At 36.2% G+C, this 18,490-nt stretch overlaps 1 protein-coding gene across 1 annotated transcript in view; it reads left to right on the top strand.

Moving 5' to 3' along the window:
* The window catches only part of MALRD1 (MAM and LDL receptor class A domain containing 1), a 242,766-nt gene that overhangs the window by 23,573 nt on the left and 200,703 nt on the right, over positions 1–18,490 (top strand). Inside the window, exons 7-10 of the mRNA XM_069004716.1 lie at positions 160–317; positions 6,748–6,840; positions 9,017–9,224; positions 17,131–17,277. Coding sequence (XP_068860817.1) covers positions 160–317; positions 6,748–6,840; positions 9,017–9,224; positions 17,131–17,277 — 606 coding nt within the window. The remainder of the gene's footprint in view (positions 1–159; positions 318–6,747; positions 6,841–9,016; positions 9,225–17,130; positions 17,278–18,490) is intronic.

Here is an 18,490-nt window from a genome sequence, read left to right as displayed (position 1 = left end):
AGATGACATCTAAGTCACATCATCAGCATGATGATCAGATTTCATTCTTGCTGGGATGGGTCTTTGGTGTAATTACATGAGAGCAGTCCTTACTTTCAAAGATTGAGAAATGTGTTTTGTGAAAAAGTGACCTTTATTTCCTTTCATTTTTTTCTTCAGGCCATTTTGAGTGGTTAGAAGCTAATGACAATGCACTATATGAAAGTGCTTCTCTAAACAGCTCCATGTGTCATTGTTCCAGCAAGAATTGCCATTTTCAGTTTCACTACTCCATGGCAGACAGCAGTGCTCTCAAGGCAGTACTACTTATGAATCAGGTAAGGAGAAACACGTGTTCATTTCCAAAAGGTAGCCAGGTGTTACCAGACAAAATGCAAGAAGATACACCTGCTGCTACATATCTGTCCCCTAAGTTAATTTGTGCAAAAAGTAACTTGGTGCCATTCCACTGGTCCGTGCAATTGCAAAAACAGGGTGTTCGCCACATCAGCTGTGAACTAATTTGATGGGTGAATCTTCTGCAATAAGACTTCAAGGACAAACCCAGCTGTTATGGAATTAAAATAATTTCAGATTTCAGGGGGGAGAGCTATAGTAACAGCTTTTCTATCCCTCTTCCTGTTATGGAAATAAGAAAATAGGTGTTTTTGTCTATGGAGATCTATTAAAAAAGATGTCATTCACTCAAGATGACTGGAAAGTGCTTGATTAAACACCTGCTTTGCTTTGCCCAAGTTTTAGAGCAGTAAGTTTTCTATTCTTCTACCTATTAGTAGCTAAAAGAGCCCTGTCAGAATGAAACACAAATGTCAGTTAGCAATGCTAACTATTTCCATCTTTCTTACCTCCCTTACCTTGTGAGATTTTCTAATGTTAGGATGTTCTCTTTTGAAAACCTGGTTTAATAGGTTAGTATTGATGCTTTGTACTGCTACTTAATGAAAGCAGTAGAGCTGCTCTCATTAAGTTAATGGCTCTCATATCTTGATGCTGGAGTTGAATTCTTATCACCCAACAATATACATATTAAAAAAATTAGATCCACTTTGTTCACAAAGATAAGAAGCTAAAAACCCCAAAGTGTAACACAACCAAAAGGTCTTAAAATCAGGACAGGTAATGGAAATAATTTATTTCTTTTCAATTGTGTCTTTGAGTATTCATGAAAACAACTCCAGGCTTTTGCTCATGTTTCATTTACAGAAGTGCATAGTGGTATTTTTCTATGACCCATTACTGTGTCAGGGAATTGTAACATAATCAGTGTTCTGGTCAGAATACACTGAGTTTTGTGCCATAGTACTTGCCAATAAATTCTCAGGTATGACACTTGCTGCAATCTTGAGACAGAATAGGAATATTGATTTCAGGGGTTCACCTAAGTAGCAGCATCAATGGACCCAATTTAAGAGTTTTCTTTCCCTGAAAACAGAGCAAATTATGTAAGTGAAAACCATAAGAAAATTGACATCTAAGTTCCCATAGAACTGGGAGCTAGATCGAATTATTTGATAAACTGGTCCTTACATGCCCATTAGAAGAACATTTTCTGGCATTTATTACATCCATCCACTCTGTTTCCCCAGGTTCTCTTAGCCCTTTTGTGGTTTAGGTATTGTATTTCTCCTTCAATCAGAAGTGTGTTTATTGCACATAGACTTATTTAAAACTGATGTGAGTTACTCATACTGTGAAATTTGTCAGAAAAAACCCTTCCAAAACATAAGCTTCTGCTGGTAGCTTCAAAACCCCCTGCTACAGACTCATATTTAGGACTTCTTAAACTGAAATGAAGGAAGAGTTGGCTTTTACACATTTTGCTACTGAATCATTAGGTTGTTTATGAAAAACAAATGAATTTTCAAAACTAACCAATACTAAGAAACAGAAGTGAGGGTCAAGTGCTTTTTCTGACCCTGGAAGACAACAGAGCTGCTGTCCTGGAAGCTGTCATTTCAAAATAACCTTTCACTTGTGTGTACCTTGCAGTTTTCTTGCACATCCTATCACTATATTTACTGATTAAAACCTCTTGTCTTTGGATAACTCTTGCTAAATCCCAGCACTGACAGGCCTAACACACACGGACTGGATTACACTAAATGTACAGTTATGGTACTGTTAGAGGGCAGGTGCCACAGATGTTGAAAATTTATCCCTGGCTTTCCTCACCCTTTCAGCAGCAAGGGCAAAGATGAATGAACATATTTTCTAATATAGACATTATGGTAATCAGAAGAAAGGGAATTTAAATTGCTCTTGGGTATGAAGAAGGATAGGGAAAATGGACTCCTTTTGTCAACAGTAACCTGTTGTTTACTTACATTTAACTTGCAGTCCATGATAATCTGCAGCTTTTCCTCTTTTATTTCTGGCTTGCCAAACTGCTTTTCATTAAACACTACTGCATTTGACCATTTGATTTTTCTTAATTGTGACTCATATGTCTTTGAACTTTGTCTTATTGGTTTGGAACTGGTGTCTGTACACTGAGATGATTTTAAATTCTAACGATGTCCTTCAGAGTGCTTGTAATTCCTCCCAATATAGTATTAGCCACATTGTTTTAAAATTTATTTTTCATCCCACTCTCCACACTCTCCAGACAGTTAGTCAGCACTATAATTATATCAGGCTCTGGAACAGACCTATGCAGAACTCTATTACGATTTTTTTTTAATTTATTTTAATGGAAAACTATTGACATCTCCTCTTTGAAATAAGATCACACTTCTATTTGCAAACACATTTTACAGTAAATTTTATCTACACCAAATCACCACAAATTTTTTAAAGCATTGTTAAAAAAACCTTAACAAAATGAATTGACTGATTTTTCAAGTCTGTTTATGATGAAAAAAAATATTACACTGCTAAACACAACTTGCTCCTCATCAGAAGCAGCTAATGCAGGTTTCTAACTTTCTAATACTCTAGCTGCTTACAAGGATGTTAGCAATTTGTTCCAGTGTCTTAAGACTTGTTCAGCATCTTGGCTATAATTGCATAGTCTATATTTTTCTCTTAACTGTAATATATGTCCTTTGTTCTCCCAATTGTCTAATTTCCTACACATTCTCCTCAGGTTCTCAGAGCTTGCTGTTGATAGTAAGATATTCATTCCAGTATGTAACCTTTACTTAAAACTTCCTAATTCCATTCCAGTTTTAGTAATTCTGGCTTATATGCGTTTGTTACATTATTCTTTATTCCGGTCCATGTTTCCATTCCCATTTGACAATATTGACTGTTCAACTAACATAAAATATTCACAGAATCATAGACTGTCCTGAGTTGGAAGGTACACACTAGGATCATTGAAGTCCAGCTCCTGGCCCTGCATAGGTCACCCCAAGAGTCACCCTATGTGCCTGACAGCATTGTCCAAATGCTTCTTGAGCTCTGTCAGGGCTGGTGCTGTGACCACTTCCCTGGGGAGCTGTTCCAGTGCCCAACCACCCTCTGGGTGAAGAACCTTTTCCTAATATCCAACCTAAACCTACCCTGACACAACCTCAGGCCATTCCCTCAGGTCCTGTCATTGGTCACCACAGAGAAGAGATCAGTGTTTGCGCCTCCTCTTCCTCTCATGAGGAAGTTGTAGATTGCCATGAGGTCTCCCCTCAGTCTCCTCCAGGCTGAACAGACCAAGTGACCTCAGTCCCTCTTCATACAGCTTCCCTCAAGACCCTTCATCATCCTTGTGGCTCTACTTTGGACACTCTCCAATAGTTTAATATCTTTTCTATATTGTGGCACCCAGAACTGCCCCCAGCACTCGAGGTGAGGCCGCCCCAGTGCAGAGCAGAGTGGGACAATCCCTCCCTTGCCTGGCTGGCAATGCTGTGCCTGATGCCCCCCAGGACACGCTTGGCCCTCCTGGCTGCCAGGGCACTGCTGGCTCATGTTCAACCTGCCATGGACCAGGACCCCCAGGTCCATTTCCACAGGGCTGCTCTCCAGCCTCTCAGTCCTCAGTTTGTACAAAATTAACAGATAAATTTTAACATTTTCTGTAAAAACTAAAACCAAATAAGATAATGTTGAGTCTATCTTTTCCTGTTCATTACTTTTTTGTTACTCTCCTTGGGTAATGGACTTATTCTTCTTCCTTTTATTGTCTTAATCTTTACATCTTGTATGGCTTTAGAAAATATGGAAATTAAGCAATAAAAGGTAATTTAAACTAATGCTTATATGTGCAAGCATATTTGTATCCTAATGCACTAAAATTTTTCTGCATGTTCAACAACACTTGTAAAAGTCGTGTGAGTACACTTCTCTGCAGAAGGTAAAGTTGATCCATTAATCATTGTGAGGGAACAAATAAGCCTTTGTTCCAAATTACTCTCTGAAAAGAGAAGTAGGCACAAAATAATGGGTGCACAGCAGTGCACGTATCTATAGAGAAATGTAAAAAAAAAAAAAGAAAATAAGTATTTTATAAATGGAGAATTTTATAAAAAGTCATGATTTCTCTTCCATCCTTCAAATCTGAGTAGCATTATCTCAGAAAAAAACATTGTGAGGAAAAGGAACATTTTAGCTTTACGAAAGTTGTTTATTGATAGTCATATATCACAGTAAGGGGAATAGAGTAAAAGTATCTTGAGAAACTGCTCCCCTGCATCACCAAAATAAATCTTGAAGGAAAGTACTGGAAAAGCAACACTTTTCATATTTTAAAAGAAGGCTAGTGACACAACGAATGTGCTACTGGAATTAACCCATTTGTAGCAAAGAAGTGGAAGAATATGGCAAGCAGGGTGAATACTACAAGTATTATGAGGAAGAGAAATAATATTATTGGCTTATTAGAGCTGTATAAAATCAGGGGGTAAAATCTGCTTAAAATATTGGTTCATTGAGGTGTCTTACAGCTTTCAGTGTAAATAAAAGTCCTAGAAGGTCTGTATACTGTACTCAAGTTTCCTGCTACAAGCCATTTTTATTAAAATTAATCTGGGAGAAAAATGGTCATGGGGCTGGGTTTCTAAGCTGTTATGTGAACGTGAGGTGCATCCTGTCAAATACACAGCAAATACAGAGTGTTCCCCAAAGACATACAAATGTGTTTGAAGAGTTTTTTATGCAGGTATATAGGGGGAATATGTTAACTAAAAGCAGACATTTAACCACAGGCTATGGTTTTAACCTGCCATGCAGTATGGCTCCTAGTACATCATCCTTTTCTGGGTCTTATATGTGCCTGATGTAAGCTAATAGATTTCCTTTGGAAGATGAATTGTTCAGTAAAGTGAAGCAAGTTTTACACAGAATGAAGTCTCCTCAACCGAAAGACTTTTGCTGAGTATGTTGCATAAACAAGTGGACAAATACATCTTATACTGATGTGGAAACTCACAGCTGACTTTTATTTCTGAAGTATGTCATGTGCTTTATCCAGTTTGATCTCTTCTGTTACTGAGTGTTTGTAATTACAGTATTGCCTTGGCCCTGTCTTGCAGTTTTCCAAAACTGATCTTTGAACATATGTTCAATAGGGATTTAATCTTCTAGCTTTGCTAATATATCAGAATGGCCTTGGTAGGAAAAGAGCACTAATTGGCTGCTCATCACAAATCATATCAGTGTTGTTCTGCTGGCTCAGACCTCACAGCCTATCAAGCAGCAGACAGCACATTTCTCCTTTCTTATATTACAAAACAGGAAAAAAATAACTGTCCTTGTCTATAGTATTGATAACATTTCACATACCTATCATAACCCATTTTATTAATCTCCTGTAAGATAAATTGGTTTTGTACTTTCAATTTCTCTTCATACAAGAGACTCTTCATTCCTCTTATCCTGCTTTGCATCTTTTTCTGAACTGCCACTAATTCTGTAGTATCCTTTGTGGAAAAGGTATGACCAATAATTTGCACTTTCCTAAAAATAGTCTCAATATTGATATTTGTAATAGTAAGTCTGTGTGTATGTATAGCCTATATTAACTTTTCCTGCAGGTTTTTTCTGTCTTTCTCTTTTTGCTCTATTTTGCAACTGCTTCTTGAAAAGATTTCGTAAAGATATATAAAGTTCAAATTTCTGCCTTCTTTCCTTTATGCCTCAGTATGTTCCAAGCAGGATCATGACCAGAAGCAGAATGAGTGTGAGCTACTTTTGCCAGATTATTGAATCAAAAGGGCTTGGAGTGCTTGTATAAAGGGAACATCACCATAATTAGCACTCCTGCTGTTATCCTTAGGAGATGGAATGAAAATGGGAGGATTAAGGTAACTCAGAGCATGACTAAAAGTTGTTAGGTTGTACTCTGTGTGCTTGCTTTACAGAGATAAAAAAAGAGTTTTTAGCAGAATTGATTGGGTAATTCTGGCAGACCCAAAATTCAGCTCTAAGAGAACTAAATCTAATTAATTACATGACAAAATATAAGCAGTTATTTATGAAAAGGAAACTTATGTAGGAAACATATTGTTAAATTCAGCAATAACATGGCTTAATTTACATGTTAATTAACTTTAACAATACCAAGTCTACTCCTGATAATTATATTATTATTCTGTTTAGCCAGAATACACATATGTTGTTTCTCGTCTCTCCAACAGACCTCAGTGAAAAGATTGCAAATGAATATGAGAAACTCTATTTTTTCACATGGAGCAACTTTGTGTATTGTGGTTGTTTGGCTGGGAGATGAAAAGATGGAGGACAAAAAATGGCCTTGACAACTTCTGGAGGAACAAAAATTATCTTTATAATATTGTTTTCTACATTTTACAGGAGGAGCAGGTCTTGTGGGAAACCAACATCATGACTAAGAGGGAATGGGTCAAAGTGAATATACAGCTACCAACAGGGCTAGAAAATATAAAGGTATGAATGAAAGAGGCATGTCCTCAATTTTTGAAGATGCTTTACTTTGTTGTTTATTAATCTTCTAGGAAGCCTAAAAATTTGTTAAAATTGTGTGTATCTTGAATGTCTTGCTATTTTTTCATTGCTTCAATATGAGTAAATCTCTGGCGGTAGTGCAACAAAATATCTACACAAGCATGACGTGCAGAAGCTGCTGGACTTAATTAACATGCAAGAAAATGAATACAAATGTCATCTGATTTTAAGTAGTCATCTGAGTCCAACTCAGGTATTGCCAACTCATTTAAATGTATATATACTATTAAGTGAGATGCTGTAAATGATCTTTGTGGAACTTCAGTGAAACGATGTAAACCACTAATTGAGAAGATACCTTCTCCTTGAAATTTTGGGCATAGAGGTAAATGCTAAATTGCAACTTCTTAATTCTTCTATGAATGTACAATTTCCATTTTAAAAAATTTTTCCTTTACACTTTTTTTTTTTTTGTAGTTCTGTAAATAACCATCATATTTTACTGTTTCAGCAATCAGCTGAATATATAATCTCTATGAAAGGACAAAAACTAAGCCCACTGCAGAAATTGATGCTTTGACAGGTATTAGAATGAATGCATTTCAGCAAGCTAGTAGCTTCTAAGTGTGTGTTATTGCCTGTCTCTCCTTTTCCCACAAGGATAATTTTGAATAAACAAGTAGATGTGTAATTAAGCTATCTATAGCATCTAAAAATAAACAAACAAAAGCCTGCTCAGTCTATATGTATATAAGTAGGAAGGCAAAATGAGGTATTCTTGTACAAAGACTGCAAGGATCCCTTGCACTTAGGGAAGGAAACATACTATCTTTAAAATTGTGTTTATTTCATATTTTCAGCACAGCATTCTGCTTTTTGAACTGGTAGAGCGAGAATGGAGAGTATTAGAAGACTTTTGTCATTTTGAAGAAATTATCTCTAGTGGAAGATAATGACACATATAACATTTTTTAGAAAGACAAATGCCTCTTGAGATTTCACTCCAACCTAATTCCCAGGCTGTGGGGAGTGTGTTAGACCCTTCTGCTTACACCCCAAATCACATCTGTTGCAGTTTCCTTCTGTTTTGCCAGATACTCTTACACCTTGCTTTCTGACTCTTGCACATAACTACTTTCTGAGACTCACACTTTCGTCATGTCCCAGCCTGTCAAAACCCACAAATTCATTTTTTATTTATTTCTCCAACTTCTACTCTTGTTTCTCAGTGCTCTCTTTTATTGCCATCCTAATCTTTTTGATGAATCCAAGCTTTCTTCCTCCTGCTTGCTGCTTTAACTCAGGTAAAAGAAACCTGGAGAGCACAAATTGGGTAATTTCATTGCTTTGAGAGCCAGGAGAGCTGGGCTCCACCGTGGCCAGGAGCAACAGATGTTCTTCTGGAATTTCATTGCTATAAATCAGCTTGTGCTAAGTCTGCTCAGAGCAAGGCAACTCCGTCAGAGAGACAAATGGTCTCTGAATCTCTGTGTCTATGTCAATAGCAGTAAAATAAGCAGGGCAAGGGCACAGGCCCAAGACTGGTGTGTGATAGGCCAAATAACTAAAACATGGTTCCTAGAAAGGTTTTGACCTAAAAAAATGGCCACATCCCATCCAGTGCCTAGAACAGTTCCAGGATTACAAGCAGGTGGGGAAGAACCCCACTGCAGAGACTGGGTGCATCCATTTTATTTTACGTGATGAAACAGTTATCACTTGTTAAGCTCTGCTATGCCAGTTGGTGTCTGAGAACAGTCCTCAGCCCAACTTATGTACCTGTAACTGGAAATTTTTCTCTAGAGCATCTGCAAAATGAGATTTTGAAGACACTTCAGAAAGGAAGATGGAGTCTTTGGGATATTACATTTCAGGACACCTTTCTAAAGCACAGGGACATTACTACTTTTTAGCTAAACATTTATGAGATTAGGAGTTTTTCTTTAATAGACCGTTTTTTAATTAAACTTCAGCTTAAAATTTTCTGTAATTTCCACCTGAGATAGTCACACTAAATTTCAGATTCTGACTGGAAATTTATCATGATTCTGCAATGGAAATTATGCAGCACTTTTTACACCTAGAACTGTTTTGTGAAAATAAAAATCAGTTTCACTCTGTTGTCTGTTAATCCAACTTTAACTGTAACAATTTACAGCTTATGTTTAAAGGAACACTCCAGAGCAGGGCAGGTTTCATCTGCCTGAACAGCATCCAGCTCTTGGATGCTGCACCATCAGAGCCACCAGCCTTCTGCTCCTCAGAAGGACCCACCCGCAGCGACGCGCAGCCCGCGGTGCCTGGATCAGCCTGTGCCTCTCACCCGGATTGCTCTGAAGGCAGCAATGAGGACCCAGCCACCTGCTGTGAGTGAATCCCATTGCTTTGGAGGGAGACTGTGCTGAAGAGTGTTGTGAAACCTAAATTGTTCCATTCAACAAATCACTAAAAAAGTATTTTAAATTTATATGGCTCCTTTTCCCCAGAATATTTAATGAAGTACAGGGTAGAGAAAATGTTCATGGCATTTTCTTCTTTCCATTGCTTTCTGTTTCTCTGTCTGCCCTCAGCTTTATGTTTTATATACAGCTAGTAATTATTACCGCAGGCCTGGACCCTAGGGTATAGCACCGTGTCCCTCAGCCATAGGGAGGAGGAGGAGAGAAGATCCAGCAGGCAGGAATTGTGCAGCAAGATTGATTTATTTAATTATTTTACAAACTCTTTTATAGACTTTTTTCTTCATAGTCTAATTGGACAAAGGACCAGCCACCCCTTGGGGGTGATCGGCTAAAATCCTAAAACATCCATTGTCAAAATATTTTTCTACTGTACCACAAACAAGACTTTTCAAGGTTGCAGGTGGTTGGGTTGTTTACATTCCCTGCTACCTCTTCTGTGAGAGAGAAAAGTCTCTCACGGACTTAGAAAATAGCAAGAAAATCCTTGCTAGCAGCATTTTTGTATCTACAAGTAATTTGTTTAATAATCTGCTGAAATGCTACATTTACCACATTTTTGCTTAAAGGTACTCCCTACATACCAGTTTTATAACCTCTACTTCCCTAATTTGCAAGGGGATGAAATTTGTCCCGGAATCTGTTGTTTGATCAGTTTTCTAATTTAGATGGTTTGTGAATTACCGTCAGAAAATGTATTAAGTGACATGATATTCGCACTGTGATACAAATCACCACAGAAATGGGCCACAGTTCAGAAGCTACATCTTCTTCATTATATTTGCAGTTAAAGGTAACTTTGTTTAGAAGCCACAGTTTCTACTGTACAATCAAGAGTAAGAAGAAAATAATTAAAATAACTGAAAAATGTCTGTAAAAAATCTGAATAATTTTAGATCTCCTTGTGAAAATATCTCTAGAGAACCTATCATTTCTACAGTTACTATTATAGGGCATGCATCTGTATGTATGTTTGCCTGTGGTAGTAACACTTAAGTACATGTTGCAGATACAAATGTGAACATATTTAAGATACTGGTGATATATATTGCTGCTGGGAGGTACCAATTAAATTTCGTGTATTGCTCAAGGTAGCAGAATGAAAAATACTGATAATGCTTTATTTTCTAATTGCTTGATGAGACTTTAGGAACTGTTTGTGACTGTAAGCCTTTTTTTAACTCACAGTCTGAATCTTTAATTTTTTTCAATTACTTAAATAACCATCTGGGAACCATCTCTGAAACAAGTAATATATGCAAATGATGAAATAACATTTTAAATAGGAATGTATATACTGTTTTGTCTCTGGGTAGGATCTAAGCAAACATTAAAGTCTGTAGGGACTCTCCCTCTGAGGGGTCTTTTTGATTTTTACAAGGCTGGACCCTATGCTGCTAGCTCTGTGTCTGTCCTTCCTCCACTGGTAGAAGCGTGGAGAGTCCTTATAAATTCTTTGGGAGGAATGGAATGAAGGTGAATTGTACTTTCAAAACTGGACTTTATTTCTCAGCAATTTAGAAATCCCACTTCATAACAATGAGAAAGAATTGTGGTGAACAACTGGAAATAAAAAAGGATAATTTTTAGGTTTAAAAGGATGAAGAAAAATAATTGTCACAGTTGAAGGGAACTTCTAACCAAACTACACAAAGTGAAAATAAAGATAACTCCAAACACTTGCAGGCCTGTGTCTCAGACATTGACATTGACACTGGGTAACCAAAACATTACAAATTACCTAGATCTACTCAGTATTTTAAAGATCACAGTAGGACTCTTGGGAATATTTCTTCCATAATGCTGATGTGGATGGGTCAGAAAAAATGAAGATTGGGCAGAACAAGGAAAAGTCAGAATGGCCTAGTGGTTTCAACACTGTCCTTTGTGGAATCCCCAGAATTAGGGTGCTGGGACAAGGACTGATGAGAGCCACAATCAGTGCAAAACCCTCTTCAATAGCTCTGCCTAGTGTTCCATTCTCTGCTGCCGCTTCTGCAATTAACTTTGGTTTTTCTACTGGCACTGATTCTCCACTAGCTCCCTTCAAATTAAAGAAACTATGACACTCAGTTAAACCTGAGATGTAGGGATTGTTTGCTTAACTATGTGTTGAGATAGTCACAGTTTGAAGAGGTATATTTTGTTGGAGCAGTGCACAAAAGTATACCCATCCCCCCAAAAGAGGGTGGAAAAAGGTTCTTTTCTAAAGTATAAATAGCCAATAGTAGTTGCTTATTGCTCTGACTACTGGCTGAGAAGAAGGAGAAGAAAAAAAATCCTTCTTTAAATTCCAATAACAATGGTTAAAGTTGGCCCATTTTAATAGATAATATTATCTTGGATACTTCACACACTCCTTTTCAGGAAAGAGAACCCTAATGGAATTTAACTCCTCAGCAGTTTTGTCAGCTTAGAAGATTCATCTTTTGGACACTTTCCACGGTTTTGAGCAAAAGAGGTGTAAAGAAAAAATCCTCATTTATTTTTGTCCTTTGTTCTTTTATTCCCATTATATCAATTTTCCACAAGATCTTGATATTGTTGTCCATGATGTTTAGAGTTCACAATACTTATTCATATTGATTTCCAGTAAAATTTCCTATCTGGTACAGTGATGCATATTTTAGCCTTTATTAGGTCTTGTAGCATTTATCCTTGAACACATCCTCAGTAGTTTCCTTTGATGAAGTGCTCTGTGATACTGAAAGAACTGACAGATCTCCTGAATGAAAACAAAGGTAGACAGCTGTTATTTAATGTAAAGGGTTCCTCTCTTTTAAGACTTTCTTTGTTTCATTATAATAAGGAATTAAAATAATGTTTCTCTTTGGTCATTTTGACTTGCCATGAATAGTATTATAATAATACAGTTTATTACAAGAACAAACACATGTAGGTTTTGAAATGATTCCTAATCTTTCTGTTTAATCTCTGCTCATTTATAGAAATATATATTTAAGTCTATGAGACTTAAAAGTCTCCAAAATTAGGAAATTGTCTGGGAAACACTTATGCACATGAGTAACCATCTTTATTTGAGTAGTTTTGTTAAAATCAACACATCTAATGAAGCGACAAGTTAAGAAAGTACTGATTTTACTATTAAATTCTACATTTTCATTATGTTTTTTTTGACACCTCTTACTTGTGATCACTTCTAAATTTCTTATTTCAGTGAATGACAACAAATTATGAAAACCTAGTTAATATATTCAAACAGAAAATGACATGCAGTACTTAGATAATTTAAAGGACTATATAGATCCCTTTCATGCTGATGCCTTTTCTTTATTTACTACCTAATATTAAGGAAGTTTTGCACTAAAGACTGTGTCAAATAACTAATATTTCAAACACTATACTTATTACTATTTTACATTATTTATACATAACCTTCACAACACTTATAAACCCATAAATAAAGTGAATCAGTAGCTAGCAGTCCTAGCAACTTGGAAACAAGTCTAGGAAATACTTGTTATTTTCAAGTAATATCACACATTGATGTAGCAGTATTTCTAGAAATTACCTGCTCATCAGCATCCATGTAAATCCAAAATTATTGTAGGGTGGGGTCATCCTATAGGTATTTCTGAAAGATGATCATTTCCATTTAGCTTAAATAGAAACTTTATTAAAACACCCATCTTTACCTCTTCTGCTTTTAATTTAACACCTCTAGTATTACCTTAAATATTCTCAGCTTTTCATAGGATTTGTATAATTCATGAATATGGAATACATAGAATGAAGAAAACCTGTATAATTTTAAAGCCATGTACCTTTTACTGTATTTCATTTACTGTATAGCAATTTACCATTGCAAATCCTTGAAATGTTCCACAGCAGATGAACTCAGATACAAATATTTCTATTACCATTTGACATTAAGGTGGAAAGAGCACTTTTTAGTCTGAAACACTTGTTTTACTAAACATTTGTGTGTTTTCTGTGACACTGAATTTGCCTGAAGTTGTCAGTAACTGTTCTTTGATCGGGTATGTGCATGTGGAGAACAAGAAGCTGAACCCATGTTATTTTCACCAACTTGGTTGCTGACGAGTCCTGTGTAGCACTGCCTTTGTGTTTCACCAGAACAGCTCAAAGTAAACATGATCTCTGCAGACCAAGGGTTGACATGAGATTCTCTTAAGCTCTCTTAACCCTAAGCAAGGGAACTGAGTAGTTTCAGAAGGAGACGAGGCCATCTCACCTATGAGAGTTATGAGTCATCTGTCTAATGACTTACAACATAAGTTGAGGCTGGATGACCTATGGCCATCTGTGATAGTTCTGTATGAATTCTTTACAAATTCTAGATAAATAAAACTAATCACAAGCTGGTAGGGGAAGTGCACAGACACTCAGAAAGAAGGTATATGCCCTTCACTTTCACAAAATGACATAAAATGTTAGCCAGAAATGACAAAATATTAATGGCAAAGAGTTTCTTTGGTTTCTGTTCATACAGATAGCTGTTACCTCAAGTTCCAAAGAAGTTTAGGTGCTGCCACACTGAATGAGGGGACCAGCCCACCACATTCAATACTGTTATTCAGGGAAACACCAAGCTGAGAGACCATCTGAGTGTCCCCATTTGTGTTCATTTGATTGGACTCCCAGACTAGGATTGAAAACCTTTATGCAGTTGCAGGCTAGCAAAGCTGCAATATGACTTGGCTGGTAACCCAGCCTAGTTAACAGAACTGCTTTGCTTTCCCCCAGGAGGATCATGAGGAGCAGGGATAGACAGACTAAGCTAGTCAAAGAAAAAAGCATTCCCATTTAAATTCCCAGTGCTCTTGAAATATGTGCTTTGTTTCCTGTTTCTTTTTTTTTTTTTTTTTAATATGTTGAAAAGGGTTTGTTAAAACTGAAAAAAATCATTTCAGTGTATTTGATGGCTTTAGTAACCTACACTTATTCTTGAAACTCAAGAAGTTTTTGGGGAACAATTTTCCTGGTTGCATCATTGGGTTTTGTAGAAATGGTTTCATAATTCACTCCTTGACTAGTTAAGATATAGCCACATGAATATAGTCACTGATATATCCACATGAATAAAAAGAAAAAAATTCAAATTTGACTTATTGTTAAAATGAAAGCAAGTTGTTGTTTCCTTTCTATTTTCCTTTCTGTTTTGCTGAATTTTAAGTAGATGAAGGTCCGAAATAGAGAATTGACTAATTTTCCATTCAAAATGTCAAAAGTATTTCTGCATTTTGAATCCAGTGAAAACTTGTAGTGATATATGAAACATAAGCTCTGGTGCTGAGAATTGCAGTAGGAAGGGACATAATATATCAGAAAAGAGCTTTATGTCAAACTTAACTGTAGTATGACTACTCAAAAACTATAGGCTGTGCAGGCACTTATTTTGCAACTATGAATAGTGAAAGATTACGTATAATCACTTGAAGGTTCAGATAAAAGTGTTGAATGTTTGATAGGAAAGGCACATCTCTTAAGGTTCATTAATGTTTGAGGAATGAAAAAGCACACTGAGAAACTGTCTTACTTGGATTTGGGTTCTAGCCAAAGCACAGAACTTTTCTTTCAAGGTTGATTAAACATTTACAAGTACCCCTTAAGTTTTTAGAATTAAATAGGGATAAAGTTTAAGTTCTACTGTTCATTTGGACAAGTGCATTTCACTCACAGTTGGAGTCTAGCTGTTCTACAACATATTTACACTTTTAAATTGAAGTATCACTTCCAGATACTACATAGGGGGAACACTTGGGTTTGGTAATTGACTCTGGTCAGTGTTTCTGCATGACTGGGTGCTTGTATAGAGCTTTAAATTTCAAGTGAAAGGTGTAATGAAAAAACGTTTAGCATCCAAATGGTGGTCAGCATTATCATATTTTATGTGCTCCCCACCACCCAAGAGAAAAAAACCCAAACCAACCATCATCAACAACAAAAAACCAAACCCAAGCATGAACAACAACAAACAAAACCCTGAAGTGCACCACCATGAATGTTCTACTTTTACAATTGTGTTCAGACTCAAATAAAGTTTGAAAAAATAACTGGACAAAACCAATTTGATTTGGGATCGTGTTTTGCTGTATGTGCATGTCTTTTTTTCCCTGCAACTGCTTATATGTTCAGCCCAAAAGCTGATGTTTATACATTTCTTTCTAAGTTGATGTTTATACATTTCTTTCTACATCTATCGTGTTAGAAGAAATTTTACTACTGGCTACCAATGAAAGAAATGCTGATTTCACCACATCTCTCTTCCTGTTGAACATCAAGGGCAGAGATGGTTTCTGTCTGGTCACACAAAAGCTGTTGTTTTTATCATGATGACAAGTCTTCTTAAGGTCCTAAATACCTCTAGTTAAAAGCAAAGAATAATTTTAAAAAATGTTTCCATGCTAAATACATTTAGAACTGTAAAATAATAGTTATTAGTACTATCTTGATTTTAGTTTCATATTTAAACCATTATTTTATGGTTTTTTTTCCTTTGGTGCCTATGGGGTCATTTATTGATGTATTTTTGGATATCACTATGCAGACACTGCAGTCAGCTGTTTATGCAGAAGACCTTTTGTGGGGTTAGGGAGGCCAGGAGAAAGATATTTAAGCATAGAATATTTTCCTTTTTTATGTCACATTGGTTCTCTCAAGACTGCTTAGCTAAGGAGAGCAAAATGCCTAGACATAGTATTAATTGTCAAAACAGATTAGTCTTGGATATCAATTTGCGTATTCAACCTTAATGTACTATCAATTGAAGTCTAATTAAAAAGATACCTTGTGAAAAGTATGACAATGTAATTAAATAAGTTAACCAAGTTTCATTTTTAACTAAATATACTGCACTAAACAGAAAACCATGCACCATCAAATTTTAATGTTTATAGTGAAGCCAGATAAGAGACACTGATATTTGTGGTTTATTTTGTACCTTAAGATTTAGCTGCTCAAATAACCTCTTTATTCCTGGGAAACTATTACTATTTAGCTTTGCTACAACGATACTTAAAGAAAGATGCATTTCATTTTGGTTTTGTACAATCTGAAAGTTGGAGTAATATGCATGATTTTGTCTGAGGCTGATATGATCAGATATATGTGCTGTGGGAGCAGAAAGTGGCAAATACAGTTCTAAAGTAATGGTTGCAATTCCAATAAGTGACTCCAGGAATTAAGTGTAGTGCTTTGGGAAGTTGTTCTGGACACAGAAAGACAACTCAGAGTATAGAATTTTCTAATCAAAATAATTATTTGTACTCAATAAATGTAAGAGTCTGTGAAATTTTTATATAACTTAAATTGGTCCAATCCATACCAACTGAGAAAATGGTCTTTTACTTTTCAATAAAAATTTCTAGCTGATCTGAATAATTAATAAATTTAAATCTCATTTTCAAAAATAAATTAAATGAAAGCTTAATTAATCTTTGCTTTCCATATATTTCAAGCTCTAAATACATTTGATTTTTCTTACACATTCATGACTAAATTACCAGTACAACTCTTCTTTAAAAAAAATTAAATATTATTTTTATAATCTCTCGGCAGCCTGTGTACTGGTCCTTACTTTGATATAGTTTGTTCTCTTACAGGTAGTTTGTTCCGTGGTTCTGAGTTTGATTAAGAAAGGAAGGGCCTGCCCGACCTGTTACCTGTATTCTAGAACATTTTATCCATCTGAATAACCTGGCAGTGAAATGTATTTGTGCTTCTTCAACACTCTTAGTACATCTAAATACACAACAGTCAGAGTTGTGGCATTAAACTGTTGCATCAAGTTCAGCTTATTGATCTCTTCTTGTTGTTGCTCTTCCCACAGCTAATTACACCTTGTGTGATTTTGAGACTGACCTTTGTGGATGGAAGCCACTGAGCAAAGGTGATGCTGACTGGAACATAAAGAAAGAACAGGCTCCCCTTGACAGAAAACTCCCTGGCAGAGGTCATACAAATAATATGGGCCATGGTGACACTTCTTTTTTTATTATTTTTCTCCTTCTGTCATGAAAATTCCTACTTGTAAATGGTCACAGACTGATAAAAACTGTTTTGAAATGGGTGCCACAAATAACACAGGTAATGTGTTAGAGAAAGCCAGTCTGTTGGAGATGCTCTTTCTTAGCTGTGATCTAGTTATCATGTCTTTGTAACCCTTATTTTTAGCTGGCACAATCAGTGCAGTATGAGACTTAATGCAGTTTTTTTGACATACCTGCCTTTGAACAGACAGCTGACTTTGTGCATAACCATTGTTTACCCAATATTCACATAGGGGCCATTCTTGGAAGCATTGTATACAAATAGCTTTGAAGATTGCAGTTAAATTAATCCATATTGTCTAGGAAAAATAGAGTGAGTATAATTTCCATTAAATAGTTGTCCTTCCTTCAGCCTATATTTGCCATACAATGCATTCAGTTGGAAAATAATTTTATTCCAGAAGAGGGCTATTAAAAATATTTTTCCAAAGTGAAAATCTTATAGCACACTGCATAAAAATAAAACTGGCAAGCATGTTTATCATTGTCAAATAATACTGGCAAGTATTCTGTGACTTTAATTTTATTAAAATGTATCTATTGCACTGCTTCCAGTGGAGATAAAATTACTTTAAAGTCTGTGTTACAGTTCAGAGCCCCTTTAATTTAGATTTAATTAATTATGTATATTATTCAGCCAGACCTCTACACTTCTCTTCCATGTTCATGTTAAAGAAATGTGACATGTTAAGTGTTCCACCTCAAGCATTCAAATGCATAGGAACTGCAGGATTAAAATTCCCCTGAGCAAACAGCAGTGGGTGCAGTATGTGTGTGTGCTATAGAACGATTCTAACTGAGCAGTCATTTGTTCCACCGTTCCTCATGTGATGAAGCACATCGAAGTTGCTACTCACTTTTCCCAGCAGCTGTTTGATATTTCATTTAATGTTGTCTCTGTGAGTGGCACTGGATCTGCATTACTGCATTTTATGTAAACACTACGGTGTTACAGGTTCCAAACTCTCCAAGCTCCAGAGGGGGTGCACTGATCTGCCTGTGTCTTTCTCTGCTCTCGGTGCTGGTGAGATCTGAGGGGTAACGTGGTCAGAATGAAGGCTGCTGGCAGTCTAGGTAGCATGTTAAAATCACCCATAAGGAACTATGTGGTGCTTCACTGAAGCTGCTTTGATACCTGAA

Source organism: Aphelocoma coerulescens, chromosome 2 (genome assembly GCF_041296385.1).
Source record: "Aphelocoma coerulescens isolate FSJ_1873_10779 chromosome 2, UR_Acoe_1.0, whole genome shotgun sequence".
NCBI classification, from domain to species: domain Eukaryota; kingdom Metazoa; phylum Chordata; class Aves; order Passeriformes; family Corvidae; genus Aphelocoma; species Aphelocoma coerulescens.
This window is presented reverse-complemented; position numbering and strand designations above follow the sequence as displayed.